General features: G+C 42.5%; 1 protein-coding gene across 1 annotated transcript; it reads right to left on the bottom strand.

Moving 5' to 3' along the window:
* Window positions 1-3,664: 3,664 nt before the first annotated feature.
* LOC110527124 (beta-lactamase-like protein 1) lies at window positions 3,665-27,227 on the bottom strand. The gene is made up of 8 exons (XM_036984488.2): window positions 27,115-27,227; window positions 20,632-20,710; window positions 18,699-18,849; window positions 14,911-15,017; window positions 13,945-14,102; window positions 7,636-7,883; window positions 6,670-6,775; window positions 3,665-6,417 (listed from the first exon to the last, which is right to left on the bottom strand). Exons 2-8 carry the CDS (start codon window positions 20,692-20,694, stop codon window positions 5,439-5,441), a joined length of 1,812 nt encoding a protein of 603 aa, XP_036840383.2. The 5' UTR covers window positions 20,695-20,710; window positions 27,115-27,227; the 3' UTR covers window positions 3,665-5,438.
* Between the last annotated feature and the right edge of the window lie 521 nt (window positions 27,228-27,748).

Genomic DNA, 27,748 nt, shown 5'->3' on the forward strand with positions numbered 1-27,748 from the left:
TGACGAAAAGTCACCTCAGTTCCAAATACCGTAAGCAGTTGTCCTCACGTTTAAAAAGGGCTAATTCTAATTTCAACTCTACATGCTGGAAAACGTGAGAGCTTGCTCCACACGTGAAATGGTATGAATGCTGAACTATTGATCACTCAAGAAGAAGTGAGTCCTAGATTAAAGTTTACAGCCTAACAAACTGCAGCTGTAAAGGTAGCAAATCTAGTAAGAACATTGACCCACCAAGTAAACCATAACATCGCACTCCACGAAGACCCGGAAGAATGTGTAAAGGACAATGGCGACCTCGACTGGGCAAACCAGAGCCTCACACCACCAGCTCAACTATCGAATTCAGCTTCACGTAAATACAATGCATTACCTTTCTCTGAACGAGCGATTGTTACTGGCATATGTTTTAATGTGAGATTAGCTTCCCATGTCTGATAGAGACCCATTCTTAAGGCTTGCTTCCAACCTCCCCCTTCCTTTCCTCTCTGAATCTATCATGTTATAACCAAACTGTTTTTGGTTATACTAGGGTCGGTATTTACTGTATAATGGTTATTATGTGTTGTATATTCTGTAATTATTTAATTAGTTAGTAAATAAATAACTGAGCCAATTTGTGTATGGATGAGGCTGGGTTTGTGCAGATAACCAATAATTTTACGATGTTCAGATGAGACTGATAGAAGGTAAAGAATAATTGGATGACTGATTGACTGCTTTTGATGTAAAAGATCTTCAGATCTTTAAGAGTGGATTCGGGAGAACTCTTCCATAGTGCCCCAGGTTATTAACAAGTTAATTGTTGCATGGTTTAATTCAATCACGTAATCAATCAAACGTTAGGTACTGTAATCGATTTGATAAAATAACTTGTCATCACATTAAAGAAGTCCGAGACACGACAACAACCTCAATCGTTTTGAATCTGAATAGTCCAACAAAAAAAGATGAATACAGCCAAACCCAAAAGCACACGCCACTAGGCAATATATATGCTTTGATTTAAACAAAATACCGATACAAGAAAGGCTAATAGTTTGTAAACATCATCTGCTTTAATTCTCCCATGAAACAGTAATTCAAGATCTAAATGCATATTCACATAAAACTGATTGAGATCAAATTATTGGCATGCAGTTTGGACATTTAGCTGGTAAAACGTGAAGAATTATCATTCACAATTGACATTGATGATGGTCTATTTTGAATTAAGGGATGCCTAACTTGGTGTTTGAGGCTCCCCTCCTATAGGCAGAAACTAAAACAGGAAACACCCGTGCTTAGGTCTATCCAACACTGGTCTGACCAATCAGATTCCACGCTTCAAAATTGCTTTGATCACGTGGACTGGGATATGTTCCGGGTAGCCTCAGATAACAACATTGACATATACACTGACTCGGTGAGCGAGTTTATAAGGAAGTGTATAGTAGATGTTCTACCCACTGTGACTATTAAAACCTTCCCTAACCAGAAACCGTGGATTGATGGCAGCATTCGTGCTGTGGAGAAGGTGGAAAGTTGGAAGTCCCTCTGTGTACATGTCACCGGCGAACTGAAATGCATGCAGGCAGTGTGGTGAAGAAGGTGCAACAGCGACTTTTTTTGTTGTCCATTTTTTTATATATTTTTTTAATTTTACCCCCTTTTTCTCCACAATTTCGTGGTATCCAATTGTTAGTAGCTACGATCTTGTCTCATCACTACAACTCCCGTACGGGCTCGGGAGAGACGAAGGTTGAAAGTCATGCGTCCTCCGATACACAACCCAACCAAGCCGCACTGCTTCTTAACACAGCGCGCATCCAACTCCTGTGTCGGAGGAAACACCGTGCACCTGGCAACCTTGGTTAGCGTGCACTGCGCCCAGCCTGCCACAGGAGTCGCTGGATATAGACAAGGATATCCCTACCGGCCAAACCCTCCCTAACCCGGACGACGCTAGGCCAATTGTGCGTTGCCCCACGGACCTCCCGGTCGCGGCCGGTTACGACAGAGCCTGGGCGCGAACCCAGAGTCTCTGGTAGTACAGCACCCTTAACCACTGTGCCACCCGGGAGGCCCTTTCAACAGCGACGTTTCAACCTCAAGAGGCTGAACAAATGTAGCTTGTCACCGAAAACCCTCACTAACTTTTACAGATGCACAATCAAGGGCATCCTGTCGGACTGTATCACAGCCTGGTACTGGAACTGCATTGCCCACAACCGCAGGGCTCTCCAGAGGGTGGTGCAGTCTGCACAACGCATCACCGGGGGCACACTACCTGCCCTCCAGAACACCTACAACACCTGATGTCACAGGAAGGCAAAAAAGATCATCAAGGACAATAACCACACGGGCCACTGCCTGTTCAACCCGCTTCCATCCAGAATGCGAGGTCAGTATAGGTGCATCAAAGCTGGGACAGAGAGATTGAAAAACAGCTTCTATCTCAAGGACATCAGAATGTTAAACAGACTTGACATCATTGGCCACTGTAATAAATGGAACAATAGTCACTCTAATAATGCCACTTTTAAGAATGATTACATATCTCGCATTACTTATTTCATACTATCTATTGCATCTTAGCCACTCTGTCACTGCTCATCCAAATATTTTGTATTTACAATTGAAGTCGGAAGTTAACATACACCTTAGCCAAATGCATTTAAACTAAATTTTTCACAATTTCTGACATTACATCCTAGTACAAATTCCCTGTCTTAGGTCAGTTAGGATCACCACTTTATTTTAAGAATGTGAAATGTCAGAATAATAATGGAGAGAATTATTTCTATCAGCTTTTATTTCTCTCATGACGTTCCCAGTGAGTCAGAAGTTTACATACACTCAATTAGTATTTCGTACCATTGCCTTTAAATTGTTTAACTTGGGTCAAACATTTCAGGGTGCCTTCCACAAGCTTCCCACAATAAGTTGGGTGAATTTTGGCCCATTCCCCCTGACAGAGCTTGTGTAACTGAGTCAGGTTTGTGGGCCTCCTTGCACATACACGCTTTTTCAGTTTGTGATGGCCACTCCAATACCTTGACAATGTTGTCCTTAAACCATTTTGCCACAACTTTGGAAGTATGCTTGTGGTCATTGTCCATTTGGAAGACCCATTTCTGACCAAGCTTTAACTTCATGATTGATGTCTTGAGATGTTGCCTCAATATATCCTCATAATTTTCTTTCCCATGATGCCATCTATTTTGTGAAGTGCACCAGTCCCTCCTGCAGAAAAGCACCCCCACAACATGATGCCGCCACCACCGTGCTTCACGGTTGGGATGGTGTCCTTCGGCTTGCAAGCCTCCCCCTTTTTATTCCAAACATAACAATGGTCAGTTCTATTTTTGTTTCATCAGACCAGAAAACATTTCTCCAAAAAGTACGATCTTTGTCCCCATGTGCAGTTGCAAACTGTAGTCTGTCTTTTTTTATGGTGGTTTTGGAGCAGTGATTTCTTCCTTGCTGAGCGGCCTTTCAGGTTTTGTCGATATAGGACTCGTTTTACTGTGGATATACAGTGGGGCAAAAAAGTATTTAGTCAGCTACCAATTGTGCAAGTTCTCCCACTTAAAAAGATGAGAGAGGCCTGTAATTTTCATCATAGGTACACTTCAACTATGACAGACAAAATGAGAAGAAAAAAATCCAGAAAATCACATTGTAGGATTTTTGATGAATTTATTTGCAAATTATGGTGGAAAATAAGTATTTGGTCACCTACAAACAAGCAAGATTTCTGGCTCTCACAGACCTGTAACCTCTTCTTTAAGAGGCTCCTCTGTCCTCCACTCGTTACCTGTATTAATGGTACCTGTTTAAACTTGTTATCAGTATAAAAGACACCTGTCCACAACCTCAAACAGTCACACTCCAAACTCCACTATGGCCAAGACCAAAGACCTGTCAAAGGACACCAGAAACAAAATTGTAGACCAGCACCAGGCTTGGAAGACTGAATCTGCAATAGGTAAGCAGCTTGGTTTGAAGAAATCAACTGTGAGGGAACTCTAGTTAGTCATAGCTGTATGTTTTTCCCCTACTTAGTATTACATTAGAAAATCTAAATGCCAAAGAAGAGGACCACATAAGGTTATTCTTTGTGAGTCAGTTTATGAGCTACAGATATTTGTCATATAAATCTATTCATAAGGAGGATTTAAATGAGTCCAAATTGGGATGATATCGTGCACAGTCATTCCTGGAACTATACCACTATGTCCCCAATCCCCCTTTTAAGCATATATTTTTGCTCAAAGGTTGGACTGCCAAAAGCATTTTGGTCTGTTCTCACATACAGTATACTTACTGTACAGTATGGCTACAGACACTGTAAAAGGTCTCCTTGCCAAAACATGCCAACATGATCACTATTTAAAAATGAGACTTATTTTTTGTTTGGCATGAACATATCTTGTGGATTTTTCGTAGGTCAAAAATGATCAGGCAATTCATTGATAACAAATAAAAATAAATCCATGTTTTGCTGCAGTAGAAACATACATTGCACATCTTTTGATTAATCAAAATTAAATTCATAGGGCAAGAACAAGAATGAACTTCCACTTTCAAATTCAAGTGTTACAATTTAATTGTGTTGATTGATTCCCGCATGCCATATTTCCAGTTTTGTCTTACAAATGCAATGTAAGGACAGAACAAACTGATAAAAGTAACAATGTGCAGAACATAGGAAAGACTCAATAGATGGGATAGCTGACAACATCACGAAAACGATGTGCACGCTTCCATGGGGCAGAAGACAGCATGTTGTTGTCATTCTGGATGGCCAGATTGTTAGAAAGAACGACAAGAAACTGCCACGTGGGGCTTGTTTCAGCTCATCTCATCTTGTTATTGATAACATGTCTTGTTTTGAGGTGTTTTGACTGATGCTCAATGCTAATATAGCAAAAAGTTGCTAGCTAGCTCACCAACAACTGTAACAATGTATTTGAGAGACAACAAGTTATCATTGTGCAAATGTATTTATGTTTTCAAGAGACTAAATATAGTTTACATGTTGCCAACAATCCAAGCCAAACCTGTCTATTTTGCCCCATGGTTGCATGCGCGTCGGTTTTGTTGCTAAACAACCAACCCCTCTATTACTGTGCCACAATACAGTAAATGTGTACAGTATAATATGTTTAAGGTCAGGTTACCAACTGTATAAAAATGATGAATTTGTACAATGCCATTATTTGACATGGAAATCAAAGAAAACATTATGTACAAGAGTTGACAACAATGGGTAAATTAAACACCTTTTTGTCTAGCTGTGTACCTTCTTTTGCAATGCATCATGGTATTGTCCACTCACTGTCCTCCAGCAATGTGCTCTTTCAATATAGATTATTACTATTAAATATAGGCGACAGACCCAAACAGGACCTTCATCCTGCACATTCATGCGCCTTTCCAATGTATGAGTTCAGTTAGTTCGAGAAAGTCGGCCTATGGGCTATCCTGACCACATTGTATGTATTCAGTCCTGGTGCATCGAAGCCAGGGGACAGACCTCGCTTGTCAAACACATAAAAGTTAAAGAGCTGCCCGTCTTGGGCCTCAAGGGAGACAGACGCGGTGCTGACCCGCAAGACACAAGGGTACTCTTTCTCAAACACCACCCTAAACACCCTGTCCACCAGGTAGTTGAGCTTTATTGTCCGATATCTCTCTGGGATCAGGTCCTCAATCTGGGGACCAAACTGCTGCATGATCAGAACTCCGTCTGCCCCAGCTTTGATCTCATAGAAAGTGATGTTTCCGTAGGTGAAGAAGCCTATGTAAGGGTCTGGATTAGGGGGAGGGATGAGGATCTTCTTGGACTCCCGGAAAGCCCTCTCCATAGCGGGTATTATGTGGCTGTAAGCCTTGGCCAACACATCCTGCTTCTGAGGTCTGGTGCCAGCCATCAGCACTACCAGGCCCAGCTTAAGCCTGGGCACCAGTGAAAAGGTGGCTGAGTAGCCGTCTAGGTCTCCATCTTTACGCACCACCTCGTAGCCCAACTGCTCATTCACCTCCCATGGTGTGCCGGTGCGGTTGGCAAAGTAGTCCTTATCACAGCGGAACAGAGGGGTCAGCATGATTTTCAGGGTGTCAGGCTCCAGGAGCTTGCGATGGTAGGCCCCCAACAGCATCATAGCCAGCTTGGCAAGGTCAGCGGCAGTGGAGAACATCTGGCCTGAGGGGCGGTACCAACCCAGGTCATACAGAGGGGCTGGCTGGCCACTGGAGTAGACGCCCACAGCCATCTGGCTGTGGATCCCTGGGGTGATGTCGAAGCCTGTATCCTCCATCCCCAGCCGGTCCAGGATGTTATCATTGATCCAGCGCTGGTAGTCCATGCCCACCACCTTCTCAGCCATGACGTGGGCCAATAAGGAGAAGGCTAGGTTACTGTAGTGGCATCTGCAAAACACAGAGCAGCAGAGTGAGAAGTCATTCTGATAGGGCAGACTGCAGGGTTAATATAGCCCACAGGATTGATGGAATGAAACACTTGAGCCGTCTATTTACATCCAAATGAGTGTAGAAAATATGCTCCATTATATTACACAAGTAAATATTGACTGAATGTTAAATGGCACAAGGACATGCACAACATTTGAATTACTATATTGCTCTTCTGATATCGAACGATGGGAATGACTAAGGTCTTACTTGGTGCCAGGGTCTGCAACGAGGACATCGTCTTGCAGCAGATTCACTGCAGCCTGTGTTTTCCCCTTCCATAGCAGGTTAGTGGCTCTAAGTCTTCTGGGTAGACCTGCAGTTAACAAAACACAACATCTTTAGTGTTTACGTATCAAGAAAGAAAATACATTAATTTAGCTAGTGTGACAAATAAAGCTCACAACAATTTTAATTAATTTGAACTAAAATGAGGTCCTCAACTGTTATTCCAGCATGTCATCTGCAGTGTATGTCACTGATCATTTCATTTAATGTACAGCTCAGAAATCCATCAGTATCAAAGTCTAGTCTGAAACATCAAATACTCTCCTCAACAAATTATTGAGTTCAACCTTCATGCCTCAATGATCAAAGTGCAAACCTAATCAAATCAAATCTATGTTTCAGAGCAAGGAATTGTAGGGTGCCATATTGAAGTAACAGGCTTGGATTTTGTGGTGTAATATGCTAATAAAAAGACAAGACATACTATTCTGTGGGAGGTGTATGTTACTGGTACATTGGCCTCTATATTTGTGTAGATGTTACCATTACCATTACCACCCATCAATAAGTGGAACTCATCGTCCCTCAGCACTCACAGGATCTATTTCTGATGATAAGCAGATGCAGTGACAATCTGAACAGTTTCTGTAACTTCAGAGGTGTTTAGAAGGCAATCTGGAAACCTGCTTAGAGGTTTAAGAGCTCTGACTAGAGATTGCAGTATGGTGGCATTTAAATTAAATCAATGAATAAGATCATCAATATTACATTATAGTGGCCATTTTGGTCATAATAGCATGAAAGTTTTCAACACTGCAGCTGACCACATAAGGTACAAAACGGGTGTTCCCTCACTGTCGTGTAAAGGGTCGGCATGACCTGGTTTCCAATCCCAGGTGGGATGGAGGGGCGGGGGGGGGGGGGGGGGGGGTGAGGTCCGTATCTCACCTGAGAGCTGGCTGGCCATCCTGCGCAGGGTGACAGAGGAGGAGCGGATCTGAACCTCTCCACTGTCCAGAAAGATCAGACCGTCTGTCACGTACTTGAGCTCAGAGTCCCGTGACTTGCCCAGAGGGTTTTTAATGGTGAAGTTCTCCACATATTTCTCAAGTGGGTCATCCAGAGAGGCAATCTTCCCATCCTCCCACAGCCTGTACAGCATCAGCGTTGGGAAGATCTTTGAAAGGCTGGCAATCCTGTCCAGGGCAGGAATCAAACAGGTGTTAATTACTTCTGTAATTCCCCTGATGCCTGCAAAAAGCTTTTAAAGAAATCATTACAACAAAAACTATGGCAAGCATGCACAAATAAGTACTATTCTTCTTATTGTAACATTCTTTCATTTGTACATGCACTCTCTAAAGCTTTCTACACTCAGGCTTTTGACCTCACAACGTTTTCTCTGCCTCATATCACAGACATTCTTGCAACAGCATAATTTTTAACTCCATTAACACACTGAGGGGTTTGGAGTTTAAAATGACATCATCATACCACAGTATATGTCTATTCAAGGGCCATGCTGACACCACTCAAGACAGGGCTGGAGAAAATCTGGAGCCAATGTTGATGAAGACATGATGAATAATAGCCCATACATAGTTCAAGACATAAAGTTGGTCAGTATTCAATCAAAGGCGCATGGCAGACAAGAGTATTGCAGTCGACTTTTAAAGGTAATTTACACTTAATCCACTTAATTTATCGTGAATGCAATCTCCACAAACATCAAGTAAATTGGATTTGAAACGGGCATTGTTGACGGTACAATGGGCTTGTCTACAACACTCCTTTGATTTCATCCCGGCCATACATTTTCAAGCCAATTTTGGGCTCCAATTTATTGCTGAGATGACAACATACCACAAATCTGAAGAAAAAAAATACAGCAGTGCTGCCAAGGCAGCAACTACTCTTCCTGGGCTCCAGCAAAATTAAGGCAGTTACAATACATTCACAACAGATTTCACAACATATTAAGTGTGTGCCCTGTGACGACCCTCCCACTCTGTCTGCCGAATTCTCTCTCTTTGCTCTTGTTGATGTCGGTGTCCCAGGATAAATACACCTCTTCCCCACTCATTGAGGAGACTCTCTCCATGCAGACACAGATTTTGGTTGTGGCTGTTTTTGGTTGTTTGCGGTTGTTTTTGCGTTGGTACATTTCAACAACCCTCATTATCACATTTATGCACGCAACCACTCACTTACTGACTACACACACCATTGTTAATTATATTTAGTTAACTTTAGTTAATAAATATATTTTGTTCTTCCTTATCTCCACGTTGTCTCACTTTTTGTTACACACTTTGAGCCGGTTCGTGACAGCCCTCAGTCCCCTACTCTACTATCACATATCTACAACACAGAATCCATGTGTACGTGTGTGTATAGTGCGTATGTTATCGTGTGTATGTATGCATGTGTTTGTGCCCATGTTTGTGTTGCTTCACAGTCCCCGCCCTTCCATGTATTCATGGCTCTATGTAGTACTGTGCGCCTCCCATAGTCTATTCTGGACTTGAGGACTGCGAAAAGACCTCTGGTGGCATGTCTTGTGGGGTATGCATGGATGTCCGAGCTGTGTGCCAGTAGTTCAATCAGACAGCTCGGTGCATTCAACATGTCAATATCTCTCAGAAATACAAGTAGTGATGAAGTCAATCTCGCCTCAACTTTGAGCCAGGAGAGATTGACATGCATATTATTAATGTTAGCTTTCCTTGTACATCCAAGGGCCAGCTGTAATGCCCTGTTCTGAGCCAATTGCAATTTTCCTAAGTCCCTCTTTGTGGCACCTGACCACACGACTGAACTGTAGTCCAGGTGCGACAAAACTAGGGCCTGTATGACCTTCCTTGTTGATAGTGCTGTTAAGAATGCAGAGCAGAGCTTTATTATGGACAGACTTCTCCCCATCCTAGCTACTGTTGTATCAATATGTTTTGACCATGAAGGTTTACAATCCAGGGTTATGCCAAGCAGTTTAGTCTCCTCAAATTGCTAAATTTTCACATTATTCATTACAAGATGTAGTTATGGTTTAGGGTTTAGTGAATGATTTGTCCCAAATACAATGCTTTTCGTTTTTAAATATTTCGGACTAACATTCCTTGCCCCCCATTCTGAAACTAATGGCAGCTCTTTGTTAAATGTTGCAGTTATTTCAGTCACTGTGGTAGCTGACGTGTATAGTGTTGAGTCATCTGCATACATACATAGACTAAACTCATTGGTATAACCCTGGATTGTAAATGGTCAAAACATATGGTTTTACTCAAAGCCAGTAAGGGGCCTAGAGAATTCCTTATTCTACCTGGATTTTGTTGGTGAGGCTTCCATTAAAGAACACCCCCTGTGTTCTGTTAGCCAGGTACCTCTTTATCCACAATATAGCAGGGTGTGTAAAGCCATAACACATACGTTTTCCGGCAAAAGACTATGATCAATAATGTCAAAAGTCACAATGAAGTCTAACAAAAAAGCCCCGACAATCTTTTTTTTAATCAATTTCACTTAGCCAATCATCAGTCATTTGTGTAAGTGCTGTGCTTCTTGAATGTCCTTCCCTATAAGCGTGCTGAAAGTCTGTCAATTGGTTTACTGTAAAATAACAATTTGAAAAGGCATGATTTGGATGGGCACACACTTGTCTACAGTATATAAGGTCGCACAGTTGACAGTGCATGTCGGAGCAAAAATCAAGCCCCGAGGTCGAAGGAAGTGTCCGTAGAGCACCGAGACAGGATTGTGCTGAGGCACAGATCTGGAGAAGGGTACCAAAACATTTGAAGGTCCCCAAGATCAGTCGCCTCCATCATTCATAAATGGAAGAAGTTTTGAACCACCAAGACCCTTCCTAAAGCTGGCCGCCCGGCCAAACTGAGCAATCAGGGGAGAAGGGCTTTGGTCAGGGAGTTGACCAACAAACCGATGGTCACTCTGACAGAGCTCCAGAGTTCCTCTATGGAGATAGGAGAACCTTCCAGAAGGACAACCATCTCAGCAGCACTCCACCAATCAGGCCTTTATGCTAAAGTGGCCAAACGGAAGCCACTCCTCAGTAAAAGGCTGTCACGCCCTGACCATAGAGAGCCTTTTTATTCTCTATTTTGGTTAGGTTGGGGTGTGACTAGGGTGGGTAATCTAGGTTGTTTTATTTCTATGTTGGCATGGTATGGTTCCCAATCAGAGGCAGCTGTTTATCGTTGTCTCTGATTGGGGATCATATTTAGGCAGCCATTTTCCCACTGTGTTTTGTGGGATCTTGTTTTGAGTTAGTGCATGTGGCACCTCTGATGTCCCAGTTCGTTGTTTGTTTCTATTTGTTTGGAAGTTTCGCGTAAATAAATATGTGGAACTTTAATCACGCTGCGCCTTGGTCCGTCTCTCCACACAACCGTGACAGAAGATCCCACCACAACAGGACCAAGCAGCGTGCCCAGGAGGAGAAGGTATCCTGGCCTTGGGAGGAGATCAAGGAGGAGAAGATATCCTGGACTTGGGAGGAAATTATGACAGGAGACAAAAGCCTTCCTTGGAGGCAGATGGAAGGAGAGAAGGCACAAAAGAAAGTAAGCACAAAAGACAGCCCAGATTGTTTTGGGGGGGGGGGGAACACGAGGTGGTCGGCGGAGCCGAGGAGTGAACCAGAGCCAGTCTGGGAGAAGAGGGAGAAATTGTAGGAGAGTGAACAGAGAGAGTCAGAGACCTTCAGTGAGTTGGAGAAATTGGAGGAGAGAGAAATGGGAGAGTTGTTGTGTTGGTATCTGAGGCACGACATTTGCCCTAAGGAGCGTGTTATCAGTCTGATGCCACCTGAGTCAGCTCCCCGTACTCGTCCTGAGGAGCGTGCTATCAGTCTGGAAAAATCTGTGCCGGCTCCACGCACCAGGTCTCCAATCCTGTGCCAGCTGTCCGCACTCGCCTTGAGGAGTGTGTTATCTGTCCGGTACCATGTGTGCCGGCTCCACGCACCAGGTCTCCAGTACGCCTCCACAGCCCAGTACGTCCTGTGCCTCCTCCTTTCACTTGCCCTGAAGTGTGTGTCACCAGTCCGGTGCCACCTGTGCCGGCTCCATGCACCAGGCCTCCAGTGCGCCTCTCCAGTCCCTCTCCATGGCAGGAGCCTTCCTCTGCGCCGATGTCCAGGCACGGCGTCCAGTCCCGCTCCAAGGCCGGAGCCTTCCTCTGCGCCGGTGCCCAGTCCAGGCACGGCGTCCAGTCCCGCTCCATGGCAGGAGCCTTCCTCTGCGCTGGTGCCCAGTCCAGGCACGGCGTCCAATCCCGCTCCATGGCAAGAGCCTTCCTCTGCGCCGATGTCCAGGTCAGGCACGGCGTCCAGTCCCGCTTCAAGGCCGGAGCCTTCCCCTGCGCCGATGTCCAGTCCAGGCATGGAGTCCAGTCCCACTCCATGGCAGGAGCCTTCCTCTGCGCCGATGTCCAGGCACGGCGTCCAGTCCAGCTCCATGGCCGAAGCCTTCTTCGGTGCCAATGTCCAGTCCAGGTACGGCATCCAGTCCCGCTCCAAGGCCGGAGCCTTCCTCTGCGCTGGTGCCCAGTCCAGTCCGAGGCATGGCGTTCTACCTGGCTCCGTGGCCGGACCCGTGGTCTGGGCAGGGGCAAAGTTCCGCACCAGAGCCGCCACCGATGCTGGATCCACGGGATGAGTGGGTTCTTCGTGCCGCACCAGAGCCGCCACCGGCGCTAGATGCCCACCCGGACCCTCCCCTATAGAGTCAGGTTTTGCGGCCAGAGTCAACTCTACTGTCATGCCCTGACCATAGAGAGCCTTTTTATTCTCTATTTTGGTTAGGTCGGGGTGTGACTAGGGTGGGTAATCTAGGTTGTTGTATTTCTATGTTGGCCTGGTATGGTTCCCAATCAGAGGAAGCTTATCGTTGTCTCTGATTGGGGATCATATTTAGGCAGCCAATCCCCAACTGTGTTTTGTGGGATCTTGTTTTGAGTTAGTGCTTGTGGCACCTCTGATGTCACGGTTCATTGTTTGTTTCTTTTTGGTCCGTCTCTCCACACAACCGTGACAAAGGCACATGACAGCCCGCTTGGAGTTTGCTAAAAGTTACCTAAAGGACTCTCAGACCATGAGAAACAATATTATCTCGTCTGACGAAACCAAGATTGAACTCTTAGGCCTGAATGCCAAGTGTCACGTCTGTAGGAAACCTTGCACCATCCCTACAGTGAAGCATGGTTGTGACAGCATCAAGCTATGGGGATGTTTTCAGTGGTAGGGACTGGGAGACTAGTCATGATCGAGGGAAAGATGAACGGAGCAAAGTACAGAGAGATACATCATGAAAACTTGCTCCAGCTCGCTCAAGATATCAGACTGGGGTGAAGGTTCACCTTCCAACAGGACAGCAACCCTAAGCACACAGCCAAGACAATGCCGGAGTGTCTTCGGGACAAGTCTCTGAATGTCCTTGAGTGACCCAGCCAGAGCCTGGACTTGAACCAGATCAAACCTCTCCGGAGAGACCTGAAAATAGCTGTACAGCAATGCTCCCCATTCAACCTGACAGAGCTCGAGAGGATCTGCAGAGAGGAATGGGAGAAACTCCCTAAATACAGGTGTCAAAATTAAAGGTAGACTCACCGAGATGACATTGTAGCAGCGTGAAGTGCACCCGTTCATATGCACAGATACTCTGTGTGACTGTGTGAGAGCCAAGTCTTGCATGCCGCTCATTTAAATATCTCCGGTGCTGTTCGTTGCAGTCATCTCACTGAGTCTATCTTTAAGTAAAGCCCTAAAGCAAAGTCACATGACTTTAACAGCTCTCATTTCATTCGGTAATGATCACTCTAACTGGAAGCTGTGCATCAGTGCATCAATATAGATTCCTGTTGGTCAGTGTTGACAACTTTACTCTGAAGCCAGAATACCTATTACAGCTTTTTGGTACATGACGGTGCATTGTAGTGGCTAACTGTGTCAGAGGCTAATTGCTGTGTGACATCAATGCTTCTATCAAGAGCAGCAAGAAAGCTGTGACTGAAAGGACGTGCACATGCTCATAGCACGTAATACGTCATACAATGTAATAGTGCTATGATTGCAAGCTAATGCAATCGGACAACGGAATTACACGCATGTCCCCGAATTAAGAAATGAATAAGAAAGGGCTAAGGGTGCTTATAACTAATGACCATGAAACCAAAATGAACAGACCTGTCTTGGTCATCCCTCTGGAGGGCCCAAAGAGCCCTGAGATCTCTGCTGCTCCTTACCTATAGATGGTGTATTCATTGGGTGGAGCTGAGAGTGGGTCACTTCCATTCCTCTTGCCAAAGTTACCAGTCCACAGAACGGTGTCATTGAAAATCACAATGGCCGACAAAGAGGGAAGACTGGCAGGGTTGACACTCTGGCGCAGCAGTGTGTCCACCTGAGTGAGAACATAACACTTATGAGCATTTATATTGACTACTACAGCTGTAAACACTACAAAACAGAAATTCTTACTGAGAAACAAATTGATTCACAGACTCTCCCTCAAGGTTGAACTGTAGTTTCAGTAAACAAGACGTTCAAAAGTTACCCTGGGTCTTGAAGCTTTTTAAGGCACCATGTGGACAGAAATCGACTGCTTCCTATTGATTTGTTGTGATGGAGGTGCATTTACTGCCAAGGCTTGGCAGATGCTGAATGAACTGGCATTATTCTTAACTGTCACAGGTAATAGGCAGATGGAATGACTTCATACAATGGACACAGTCAGACTGACAATCTACCTTATAGATTATGTCTCTCTGTTTTTATGAGGTGCAAAGCAGTAATGTCTTAATGTATGCAGGGATGTTCAGTTAGTATAAAAGATACAAGGAGTTCCAATGTGGTTTTGTCATTCTGAGGACATTGTTAATAGGATTCCAATGGGAATTTCAAGACTCATCAATAATAGACCGCTGCTTATATGGGTATGTGCTGTGACTTGTAGGACTGCTCTCCTCTCCTCTCTGTTTTGTAGAATGCCCTTCACTGTCTGAGTTATATTAATGCAGGAACGGGTCACGTCCAACTCAGAGGCTTCTTTATCAAACATACTTTCTTTATCAAACATATTTCTCTGCATGGTAATACAACCCCTCTGGGGGAGTGTGTCTAGGAAATTGTTATCACTAACACATGTTCCCTGTTCTTAGTCGGACATGAACAGAATGTGCATAGTCTGAATGGCCCAAGGGAGCTCTTACCTTTTCTAGTGCCTCTTTCAGGGTAGGGATAGGGTGTTCCAGGGGGAGAGGCTCAGGGAAGCGTGGGCACATCCGTTCTGATTTGGCATTGCCTCCCATGCCTTCATCTGGCAGAGAGACAGAGAGAGATATAGGAAGAAGGGGAAAGAAGTTGGGCGTTTATTGAAATTCACACTTGATGTTGGTGGAGTAATATGTATGACATGACATGGAGACGAACACAATGTGCCATAATGGACTTGCACAGGACTTCATTAATCACCTGAGTTCCCATGTCTGTAGGTTACCACAAAGGATCCAATTTCCACACAAACACAGTCATAAAGGTGATTAATTTCGACCGCACTGTGAATTTCGAATGAGCAGTTAACGGAGACTTTCGTTTACACAGGATTAGACCTCGCCTTTATAGCTCCAATAGTTACTATAGTCAACAGGCCCATAGGCCTACAGTATGTTAATGAATTCAGATTCAGTACTAGATCATACAGCCATGGTGTGCTACTGAAGGAGTAAAAGTGTAAGAAGCAGCACTTCAGTAAAGAATGCAACTAAAGCCTAGGAGTAAAGATGAATTTGGAAAATAAAACCATTGACTACACTTTATATTTCTCTAGAAGTTCTCTATAATATTACTTTCTCAGATAGCTGCCACAGAAACTTTTAGCAAAGAAGAAATTAAGGGGAAAGTACAGTAGCATCTCACTGTCATCAAAAATAGGCGGACAATCTAAAAACACCTTTAGCATGACAGTAGGTTGCTTCACTGTGAGCACTGTAGGGGGAAATTATTTGATTAATTATTTCCTGTGTTTGATTTTGTTATCTACTGTAACGTTGATTATGAATGATATGCATTACAAATTATTATACGAGCGGAGAGATGCTGACATAGACATTCCATTGTTTGGAGAAACCGGAGTTAACCACATATTTTAAATATCATGTTAAAACCCCATGCTAACATAGTGTTAATGACATGTTTGGTCAGGTAATTTTTTCATGGTAGTCTGCAATTATCTGTTGTAACTGACTACTGATGATCATTTTACTTCTAAAACAGACCTTTGGCCTGTTTAAGTGCTGATGTTACAGTTGAAGTATGACGTTTACATACACCTTAGCCAAATACATTTAAACTCAGTATTTCACAATCCCTGACATTTGATCCTAGTAAAAATTCCCTGTCTTAGGTCAGTTAGGATCACCACTTTATTTTAAGTGTCAGAATGTCAGAATGATAGTAGAGAGAATTAGTTATTTCAGCTTTCCTTTCTTTCATCGCATTCCCAGTTGGTCAGAAGTTTTCAAACACTCAATTAGTATTTTGTGGCATTGCCTTTAAATTGTTTAACTTGGGTCAAATGTTTTGGGTATCCTTCCACAAGCTTCCCACTATAAGTTGGGTGAATTTTGGCCCATTCCTCCTGACAGAGCTGGTGTAACTGAGTCAGGTTTGTAGGCCTCCTTGCTCACACACACTTTTTCAGTTCTGCCCACACATTTTCTATAGGATTGAGGTCAGGGCTTTGTGCTAGCCAATCCAATACCTTGACTTTGTTGTCCCTAAGCCATTTTGCTACAACTTTGGAAGTATGCTTGGGGTCATTGTCCATTTGGAAGACCCATTTGTGACCAAGCTGTAACTTGACTGATGACTGATGTCTTTTTTCCCTCATGATGCCATCTATTTTGTGAAGTGCACCAGTCCCTCTTGTAGCAAAGCACCCCCACAACATGATGCCGCCACCCCCGTGCTTCGAGGATGGGATGATGTTCTTCGGCTTGCAAGCCTCCCCCTTTTTCATCAGATGGTCATTATGGGCAAACAATTATATTTTTGTTTCATCAGACCAGAGAACATTTCTCCAAAAAGTATGATATTTTTCCCCATGTGCAGTTGCAAACCGTGATCTGGCTTTTTTATGGCAGTTTTGGAGCAGTGGCTTCTTCCTTGCTGAGCGGCCTTTCAGGTCATGTTGATATAGGACTCGTTTTACTGTGGATATAGATACTTTTGTACCTGTTTCCTCTAGAATCTTCACAAGGTCCTTTGCTGTTGTTCTGGGATTGATTTGCACTTTTCGCACCAAAGTACGTTCATCTCTAGGAGACAGAACGCGTCTCCCTCCTGAGCGGTATGACGACTGCATGGTCCCATGGTGTTTATACTTGTCTAGTATTGTTTGTACAGATGAACGTGGTATCTTCAAGCGTTTGTAAATTGCTCTCAAAGATGAACCAGATTTGTGGAGGTCTACAATTTCTTTCCTGAGGTCTTGGCTGATTTCTTTTCATTTTCCCATGATGTCATGCAAAGAGGCACTGTTGGCACTGAGTTTGAAGGTAGGCCTTGAAATACATTCACAGGTACACCTGCAATTGACTCAAATGATGTCAATTAGCCTATCAGAAGCTTCTAAAGCCATGATATCATTTTATGGAATTTTCCAAGCTGTTTAAAGGCACAGTCAACTTAGTGTATGTAAACTTCTGACCCATTGGAATTGGGATACAGTGAATTATAAGTGAAATAATCTGTCTGTAAACAATTGTTGGAAAAATTGCACAAAGTAATGTCCTAACCGACTTGCCAAAACTATAGTTTGTTAACAAGACATTTGTGCTGTGGTTGAAAAAGGAGTTTTAATGACCCCAACCTAAGTGTATGTAAAATTCCAACTTCAACTGTATACTTTCTTGTAAACTCTGCAGACAGTGGCTAAGCCTGCTGTCTGAGTTGGAGTCTTTAAGAAGATTTAGTGACCTTGTTCACAGAACAGTTGTCTGCTGATAGTGGAGACCAGTTAGACATTTTCTTTGCTCTAATGCTGGATATTGTCTCTCTGTTGCAACTTGTATTAAATCAGAATGATTTTGATTGACTTCATCCACAACTGCTCTTCTCTTTTATTCACCTGAAAATCCATATTTCAAGCACTGTCTGTCTAATCCATTGACCACCCACAGAAAACAGCTAATAGGATTTCACAATCACACCTCAGACAACTGTAATGACTTGCTTGGAAGCACTTCAATGTATCCTCATGTGGCTTCCAGGCAAATAATCCATTCTGAAGGAGAACTGCCATGTGTTGGAACTTTTCTCTATTTCCCTAAAACAAATGGACTTTCTAACTCATTCCTAGACGTTTCTTTGTGTGCAAAATCTCAGATTGTATGTGTCAACGTTAATGCAGAGGAAGCAGGAGCTACATACTGTAATCTCGGTTAACCCAGAACTAAAGTGTCAGGAAATTGGTCAGCTGCTCAATTAAGTTCTGGATCCATGCGTGTTAATAGAAGAGATGATGAGATGCTAGAAAGATGAGCGGAACCGTAACACGGAGCTCCACCCTCTTTCTTTGCAAGTTATGGGTGAAATGTCCCCTCCCTTTCCGAAATTTGAACGATGCTAATGCCTGCAAAATGTCTAAATAACCAGTGACAAAAAAACAAAACACCGGAATTTCTGCTGCTTTCATCCTACACATCCCATTCCTTCCTGACAGATTCTATGGTACCAGTTATGTTTCTGTAGATCTGTCCAAGAGAGATTACATGTAAAGATACTGTAATCACTAATATTCTCATAAACTTTGAGAAATCTTTACCCATTTACCTCAGACACAATGTAACAAAACCCCAAGAGATTGACAGGCTGAAATGTTTAGAGTGAATTGATGCTGTTTACTACATAATATGTTGAATTGCTTGCTCCTGACATGATTTTCAGTTTGGCACTAATGTTTTCACGGACAAGGTTGAATGCAGGGAGTGAGCCTTACCTGGCAGTAACTTTGGCAGCTGGTACTGCCAGAGGAAACATCCTGTCATGACCAGGGAGAGCAACAGGAAGAACACCATGCCCAACTGAGTCCATTTCACCTTCATCTTCTTGGTCTTGGTGAGCCCCTCAATAGCAGCAGCAGGGGCAGGCTGAAACATGCACGCCCACGCACACATACACGTGCGCGGGCGTGCGCACACACACACACACACGGTTAGGAATGGGCTTTCAGAATGCGAAGAGATCAACAGGAACGAGGGGTTTCACCATGTGGCATATGTCAATTTAGAACATTAGTGAGCTAACTTGCGGAATTATAGTACGTACAGTACTTAGATAATAAACACAATCAAGACTACTTACCACTTGACAAGGATGCATTAAGGGCAGGCAGAAGATAATAAAAAACTCTCTCTCTCTCACTGACTAAGCATCTGAACAATCCACTTAGCGCCATGGACCACCAACTCTAAAATTCCAATAGTGGTTGATGTTCTTCCCTGTAGGTTTCACTGTACAGGGTTATGGCACAGACATGGCTTCCCATTCTTACATTTCCTCACTGGCCGTGCCATAATCCTGGCCATCAGCACTCCTCTGACAATTAAATTTCCTCTCTGACAACCACGGGCCTCTGACATCATAATCCCCAGATTTACTCCACTAAAGCCCATCTGAGCGGGAGGGGAAATCTTAATCTCTAATCCCCCACGAATCAATTCACTTCAGTCCAGTTTCTGCCACTGCTGGGACCTACCGAGTAGTCCCGGCTGAAAAACATAGCGTCTACTCAACCCTTACAGGAGGAGGGTATGTTTGCCTCATGAGGCACATTAGCGGGGAACATGAGTTGACAAGGGAAATCACATGGGCACACAGAGTTAGAGCGCTCCATCGGACTAATATGTTAAGAGAAGGACACTGACTGAGACATCTTAGGAAGGAATACAACTTCACTCTCTCTCTATTCCATAGCTAACAGTCACACAACATACACACTGTACACATAGGCTGCATCCTGTAAAGTACAACTATGCATTGTGTATGGGTGTATGTTCCTTGGCTATGATTCATTCATTGATTCATTGATCTATTTGTGTGACTCAGGCCTAAGGTCATTGTATCAGGTGTCAGTGGATAGATCGTGGGCCTGAGTCTGCTCGGGGCAGACTAGGTGTTCCTAGGGTTACGGTCCTGCTTGGCTACAGGGAGAGGTAACCACCAATATATATAAACTAAATACAGGCACCAAGCTCTAGTAATGACTGTTTGCATTAGATTTAGCTCAATAATCAATAAATTAATGAATGTTGTTGTAATCAATTAGAAATGGTTGTATTTTTTTATATTTCTTTATTATTTTAACGGTTTTTTGAATGTTTAAACAGGGATTGGCTGTTTTCATTAAATAGATAATTGTGTTTTGATTAAACGGGGAATGGGCTTTCCAAACAGAGTAGCTAAGCAGAAATCAAGGATTTCAAGCACTTCTCAAGGTTCAGAAAAAAGTAGAACTTATATAATGCCCAACATCAAAAACCTGTCTTACTCAGCAATTACCATCTCTCATAGATTGGACATAAGTTTCATAACATTTTCAGTGAATCATTCAATCTTTCTAAATTCAGCTAGAATGATGGCTGTTTTGTTAGCTGTGGAAGGCTGTGAATTATTGTAGGCCCAGTAATGTATTCTGATATACATAGGACTAATGATGCTACAGAAAGAGATAATGTGTGAAAGTAATCTGGAGTTGATCCTGATTGCATAACCAGTTGATGGCTGTGGAACACGCAGCTGTCCCATTTGAACGGAGTCAGGAGATGTGGCGAGTAAGCGGCACAGAGTCAGATAAGCTCCAGCGCAGACACACAAATGACCTGCAGTCTCCCACTAAGGAAGTGTGTGTAGTGTTGTATATAAGCCTTTACCTGCTGTGGCTGAACTCCATCCAAAGATGTCTCTCTCAGCACTTTGCTGCCTGTCTTCCCCATTACTCATGAGCACATTCTGAAACATGAAAAGATGTCTACATCAAGCAGGACTTTTTTTTGCAGTTTTAGCAGTGAGCAATACTGAAAAGACATTACTATAGCTTTAATACCTGTATGATAGAAGTATATTAATAAGATAATTTGTATAAATAATTGTATACAGCCAATAAAAAACACTTGCAGGTAGTCAATGTCAAACTGAGCTGATTAAATATCAAACAAATAGATCAACACATCAAATAAGATAGTAAGGCAGGCCTTATCTAAGTGAACTATGAAGCCATCTTGTCTAGACTTCCTCTTTTTCTGAAAGTGTGAAGAGTGCAGGTGTGCAGTCTGGCACAAGAAGATTACAATTAAAGCTGACTAAGTCACTCCTGTCATTACACCAAGCTGTCAAGCATACAGAAAGAACCAAACTGGTTTCTCAGCATAGAACAGCTCCCAGGTGCTGCCATAGATAAACACCCCTGTTGTTACTAATGCAATTCACAGGTTTCCTGATGACGCCATGGGCCGACCACTCCTTCATTCTATTTCCTCTTATGGCCTTGGATTGCCTTCTTAATGAAGCTATTGAGACCATTGAGGTAAAGCTGGTAAATTGCATGCTTGAGTGTGTTGGGATAGGTTCCTTGTTCCTTGTCAATCATCTGCTTTTTGGTGAAATCAGTAATCAGACAATATCTTTAAGTAAATCAATCATTAATTTATTAATGCAATTGCAGACATATCACGCATGTTTACGAGTAAGTTCTACAAAATAGGAAAGGGTCCAAGTTGCTTTAACATGCTTGCAGTCAACCCCTAGTGATGTAACTGCCTTCGTCAACACCTTCTACTCATGAGACCAAGCCCATGCATATACAGTTATACAAACCTGCAGGAGATACAATAGTTCCAGTGTTTTCTAAGGGCTCAGCAGTAATTTTCCACTCCCCAAGTTGCTTTATAGTGGTATGACTTGTCTCTTATCTCTTTCACTCCCCTGCAGGGTTGTGTCTATGCATCTCTTTTAGCCTTGACAGACACCTTGTTTTGACTGCAATAACTCACACATCTCTCAGACCGTTTCTAAGAAGCAGAGACTAGAAAATAACTGTGGAACAATATTAAACCTTATAATGCATGTATATATTGCTAATCTGCAGTTCAGGACCCTATAAATGTAGTGGGGGAGAGGTCTTATTGCCCTTCCCCTTCTATTAATAAAACATAAGCATAATCAATTATTATAATACATCAATCATTTAGTGCAGCCCCCTGAACCCCATCAAGTGCTATCCAGCAGCACTATTCTTTTCAAAATAATATTTTAAAGTGGAACTCAGGGCTCACAAGAGTTCAACAACTTTATGACTTTGAGGTACAAGACAAATGACATTATATAGCTTCATGTATTTGGTGATTGTGTGATATTGTCATTGTGTGTGAGACAAAACTATGTTTTTCCAATGCTGGATACGGACAGTTTGAGATTCTTAATTAATTGCGAAACACGCTTTTGTACTTTAATATTTGTTCAATCCTATAAATGATGTTGACCTGTTAAAGATGCATGGTCTTCAAATGTTACAAAAGGTTCCTTGCTGTTTGCCTGAGCTGGGGTGATTCATATTGGAATAGATTAGGTTACATGCGCAAACAAAGGGCTTTTGGTACATCTTGTGCTTGCCAATAAAACACACAGCCTACTGCACTAAACAGTTGAAATCTTTTACATATTGACTTGTCTCCAATTCCTGTTGATCCTGTTGATCCAAATCCTGTTGATGGCCAATATTGGTTTACTTATACTGTCCAGGCATTGCTAGAAATGTTTTCCCCTATAATTTGTCCAATAATTTATCACTTAGATGTTCTACTTCAGCCACTCAGATCATATCCAAAGGAATAATTTCTTGCAGATCTGGTTTAGTTATACATTAGTTGCATAATGTTTATGCAATTGTCATGCAGGCAAGTTTGGCAGCAGCCAGGTTACAGTATATGATGTCATATTGATATAACATCAACAACATCATGCTTTCAACAATTAAAACATTTGTTTCAAGAATAAATTCAGATTTAAAAGTAGCATTCAGATACTGTTGTTTATTTGACTGACGTCATTCACAGATCATGCTTTGCATTCAAAGTCAATCAAACTGAGTAAAGCACTGCTCACTGAGAGGCTTAGACCTTTCCTACAAGAAAATATGATGAACTGGACATCTCACGTAATCTTATTCATGCTCTTGAAAAGATGAACCCATTAAGGAGCGCATGCAGAAGCCATGTGAAAGGATGTTTACAAATGAATGCTATTCATTTTCTCTTCTGCTGCCAAGTGTTTTGATCTACCCACTAATAATAACTATGAATTCATACTTTAGTGACGTCGGTGATGTCTTATTAACCATCCATAGCTGAGTCACTGACTAGCAAGCGTAACATTTCAGATTTGTGATGGCAAAAGGAGGCTGTATAGTGTGTTCTACTTCTGTAAACACTTTTGATAATTACTAATCTACTCACATACTTCCTTTAATATTTTTTTATTGGTTTGGGATTTGCATTTTCTCCTGTAAAAATATATCTGACAATACATATAAAATTGCTTGAAATGTTGTACACCTGTCAATATGCTAATTTGGCAAACATGAGTACAACAGAATCCAAAATGTACATTGTTTTATTCAGACTGGCTTTCTGATGTACTTTAATTCAAATGTTTATCTAAATGTATTCACATATGTGTGCACTTGCATAGAATGCAATGTAAATGCTCAAGACAGTATAATGATCATCTCTAAAAATTGTTAAGCAATAGTTTACTGTGAATTATGATGCTCTATTGAATTATTAACTACTAAGAACAACTGCACTGACTTAAATGCTCGGTACAGTGTTAATTTTTTCAGTATTTGTTTAAGATTTAAAATAATGTTCCAGTTTTAGAGGGCTACTATATCTACATCATATATAGTACCAGTCAAACATTTGGACACACCTACTCATTCAAGTTTTTATTTTCTACATTGTAAAGTAACAGTGAAGACATCAAAACTATAAAATAACACATATGACATCATGTAGTAACCAAAAAAGTGATACGTGATATACACTGCTCAAAAACATAAAGGGAACACTAAAATAACACATCCTAGATCTGAATGAATGAAATATTCTTATTTAATACTTTTTTCTTTACATAGTTGAATGTGCTGACAACAAAATCACACAGCAATTATCAATGGAAATCAAATGTATCAACCCATGGAGGTCTGGATTTGGAGTCACACTCAAAATTACAGTGGAAAACCACACTACAGGCTTATCCAACTTTGATGTAATGTCCTTAAAACAAGTCAAAATGAGGCTCAGTAGTGTGTGGCCTCCACGTGCCTGTATGATCTCCTTAGAACGCCTGGGCATGCTCCTGATGAGGTGGCGGATGGTCTCCTGAGGGATCTCCTCCCAGACCTGGACTAAAGCATCTGCCAACTCCTGGACAGTCTGTGGTGCAACGTGGCATTGGTGGATGGAGTAAGACATGATGTCCCAGATGTGCTCAATTGGATTCAGGTCTGGGGAAGTCCATAGCATCAATGCCTTCCTCTTGCAGGAACTGCTGACACACTCTAGCCACATGAGGTCTAGCATTGTCTTGCATTAGGAGGAACCCAGGGCCAACCGCACCAGCATATGGTCTCACAAGGGGTCTGAGGATCTCATCTCGGTACCTAATGGCAGTCAGGCTACCTCTGGCAAGCACATGGAGGCAAAGAAATTCCACCCCACACCTTGACTGACCCACCGCCAAACCGGTCATGCTGGAGGATGTTGCAGGCAGCAGAACATTCTCCACGGCGTCTCCAGACTGCCACGTCTGTCACATGTGCTCAGTGTGAACCTGCTTTCATCTGTGAAGAGCACAGGGCGCCAGTGGCGAATTTGCCAATCTTGGTGTTCTCTTGCAAATGCCAAATGTCCTGCACGGTGTTGGGCTGTAAGCACAACCCCCACCTGTGGACGTCGGGCCCTCATACCACCCTCATGGAGTCTGTTTCTGACCGTTTGAGCAGACACATGCACATTTGTGGCCTGCTGGAGGTCATTTTGCAGGGCTCCCCCTGCTCCTCCTTGCACAAAGGCGGAGGTAGCGGTCCTGCTGCTGGGTTGTTGCCCTCCTACGGCCTCCTCCACGTCTCCTGATGTACTGGCCTGTCTCCTGGTAGCCCCTCCATGCTCTGGACACTACGCTGACAGACACAGCAAACCTTCTTGCCACAGTTCGCATCGATGTGCCATCCTGGATGAGCTGCACTACCTGAGCCACTTGTGTGGGTTGTAGACTCCGTCTCATGCTACCACTAGAGTGAAAGCACCGCCAGCATTCAAAAGTGACCAAAACATCAGCCAGGAAGCATAGGAACTGAGAAGTGGTCTTTGGTCACCACCTGCAGAACCACTCCTTTATTGGGGGTGTCTTGCTAATTGCCTATAATTTCCAATTGTTGTCTATTCCATTTGCACAACAGCATGTGAAATTTATTGTCAATCAGTGTTGCTTCCTAAGTGGACAGTTTGATTTCACAGAAGTGTGATTGAGTTGGAGTTACATTGTGTTGTTTAAGTGTTCCCTTTATTTTTTTGAGCAGTGTACATTATTATATATAGTACCAGTCAAAAGTTTGGACACAGCTACTCATTCAAGGGTTTTACTATTTTTTGCATTGTGGACATCAAAACGATGAAATAACACACATGGAATCTTGTAGTAACCCAAAAAGTTTTAAACAACATTTATTTTATATTTGAGATTATTCAAAGTAGCCACCCTTTGCCTTGATGACAGCTTTGCGCACTCTTGGCATTCTCTCAACCAACTTTATAAGGTAGTCACCTGGAATGCATTTCAATTAACAGGTGTGACCTGTTAATTTGTTGAATTTCTTTCCTTCTTAATGTGTTTGAACCAATCAGTAGTGTTGTGACAAGGTAGGGGGGTATACAGAAGATTGCCATATTTGGTTAAAGACCAAGTCCATATTATGTCAAGAACAGCTCAAATAAGCAAAGAGAAACGACAGTCCATCATTACTTTAAGACATGAAGGTCAGTCAATCCGGAAAATGTCAAGAACTTTCTTCAAAGTTGAAGAAAGTCTTGAAAGTTTCTTCAAGTGCAGCCGCAAAAACCATCAAGTGCTATGATGAAACTGGCTCTCATGAGGACCACCACGGGAAAGGAAAGACCCAGAGTTACCTCTGCTGCAGATACGTTCATTTGAATTAACTGCACCTGAGATTGCAGCCCAAATAAATGCTTCACATAGTTTAAGTAACAAACACATCTCAACATCAACTGTTCAGAGGAGACTGCGTGAGTCAGGCCTTCATGGTCGAATTGCTGCAAAGAAACCACAACTAAAGGACAAAAATAATAATAAGAGACTTGCTTGGGCCAAGAAACACAAGCAATGGACATTAGACCGGTGGAAATCTGTCCTTTGGTCTGATGAGTCCAATTTGAGATTTTTCGTTCCAACTGCCGTGTCTTTGTGAGACGCAGAGTAGGTGAACGTATGATATTCTCGTGTGGTTCCCACCGTTAAACATGGAGGAGGAGCTTTGCTGCTGACACTGTCTGTGATTTATTTAGAATTCAAGGCACACTTAACCAGCATTGCTACCACAGCATTCTGCAGCGATACACCATCCCATCTGGTTTGTGCTTAGTTGGACTAGCATCTGTTTTTCAACAGGACAATGATCCAAAACACACCTGGCTGTGGAAGGGCTATTTGACCAAGGAGAGTACTGCATCAGATGACCTGGCCTCCACAATCACCTGACCTCAACCCAATTGAGATTGTTTGGGATGAGTTGAATGAAGGAAAAGCAGCCCAAAAGTTCTCAGCATATGTGGGAAATCCTTCAAGAATGTTGGAAAAGCATTCCTCATGAAGCTGGGTGAGAGAATGTCAGGAGTATGCAAAGCTGTCATCAAGGCAAAGGGTGGCTACTTTTAGGAATCTCAAATCTAAAATATATTTAGATTTGTTTAAAACGTTTTTTTGGTTACTACATGACTCCATGTGTTATTTCATGTCTGCAATGTAGATAATAGTAAAACTAGAGAAAAACCCTTGAATGAGTAGGTATGTCCCAACTTATGACTGGTACTGGATATAATCATGTATATCATGTATGAAACATAACATGATATGTTTTGCAAAAATATTCAATCACCACATTCAATAAATGTAAATTTTGTAAAATAGCATATATTTTTCTAGATTATAAAATACAACCAACCATAGCTCTTTTTGCCAAACATTACGACAATAAATGTTCTTGTCATGAGACAACCTTAGATCAAGTATTTATTCTTGTCCATGAAACATCGGAACCCATCAATTTTCCATAAACTCACCACAAATCTTGATTCTGGGTAGCAGGTCTTGCCCCTCTTTTACCAAAATGGAAATGTACAATATCCTGTGCTGTTGCTCTGTGTGTGTTTGGAAGATCACTGCAGCATCCTGACAGATGTTGGTATCATGGCCATGGCTAAATCCAACTTGTATCAAAACCAGGATCCTGGATTATCTGCCACTGCCATCAGCGACATCTGCCAGAAAAATGTGTGCCCCTGCAGTAGGAGAATGTGTGGGAGAGTTAGTGTGTGAGTGATTGTGCATGTCCTGTTTGTTGGTGTATGTCTGTGTCAATAAGTAAGTAATTCAATTAGTTTAAGTGTGTTTTCGATGGCAGAAAAGTCCACCAAATAAAGGAACAATATCAAATCAAATTTGATTGGTCACATGCACGTTTAGCAGATGTTATTGCGGGTGTAGCGAAATGCTTGTGTTTCTAAGCTCCAACAGTGCAGTAATATCTAACAAGTAAAATCTATCAATTTCACAACGATACACATTATTTGGAAGAGCAATTTCGGAGTGGCATAGACTGAAATAAAGTAGAATAGAATACAGTATATACATATGAGATGAGTAATGCAAAATATGTAAACATTATTAAAGTGATTAGTGTTCCATTATTAAAGT

The sequence above is a fragment of the Oncorhynchus mykiss genome, chromosome 7 (assembly GCF_057628025.1).
Source record: "Oncorhynchus mykiss isolate SJ-2025 chromosome 7, ASM5762802v1, whole genome shotgun sequence".
Lineage (NCBI taxonomy): Eukaryota > Metazoa > Chordata > Actinopteri > Salmoniformes > Salmonidae > Oncorhynchus > Oncorhynchus mykiss.

What these genes read in the sequence shown, in the direction of transcription:
- LOC110527124 (XM_036984488.2), bottom strand. Translation starts at nt 20,694, where the DNA reads ATGGGGAAGACAGGCAGCAAAGTGCTGAGAGAGACATCTTTGGATGGA. An exon ending in TGAAAGAGGCACTAGAAAAG is followed by an intron (nt 14,103 to 14,910) that starts GTAAGAGCTCCC and finishes GTTCTCACTCAG; the next exon opens with GTGGACACACTGCTGCGCCA. An exon ending in AATGAATACACCATCTATAG is followed by an intron (nt 7,884 to 13,944) that starts GTAAGGAGCAGC and finishes TGCCCTGGACAG; the next exon opens with GATTGCCAGCCTTTCAAAGA.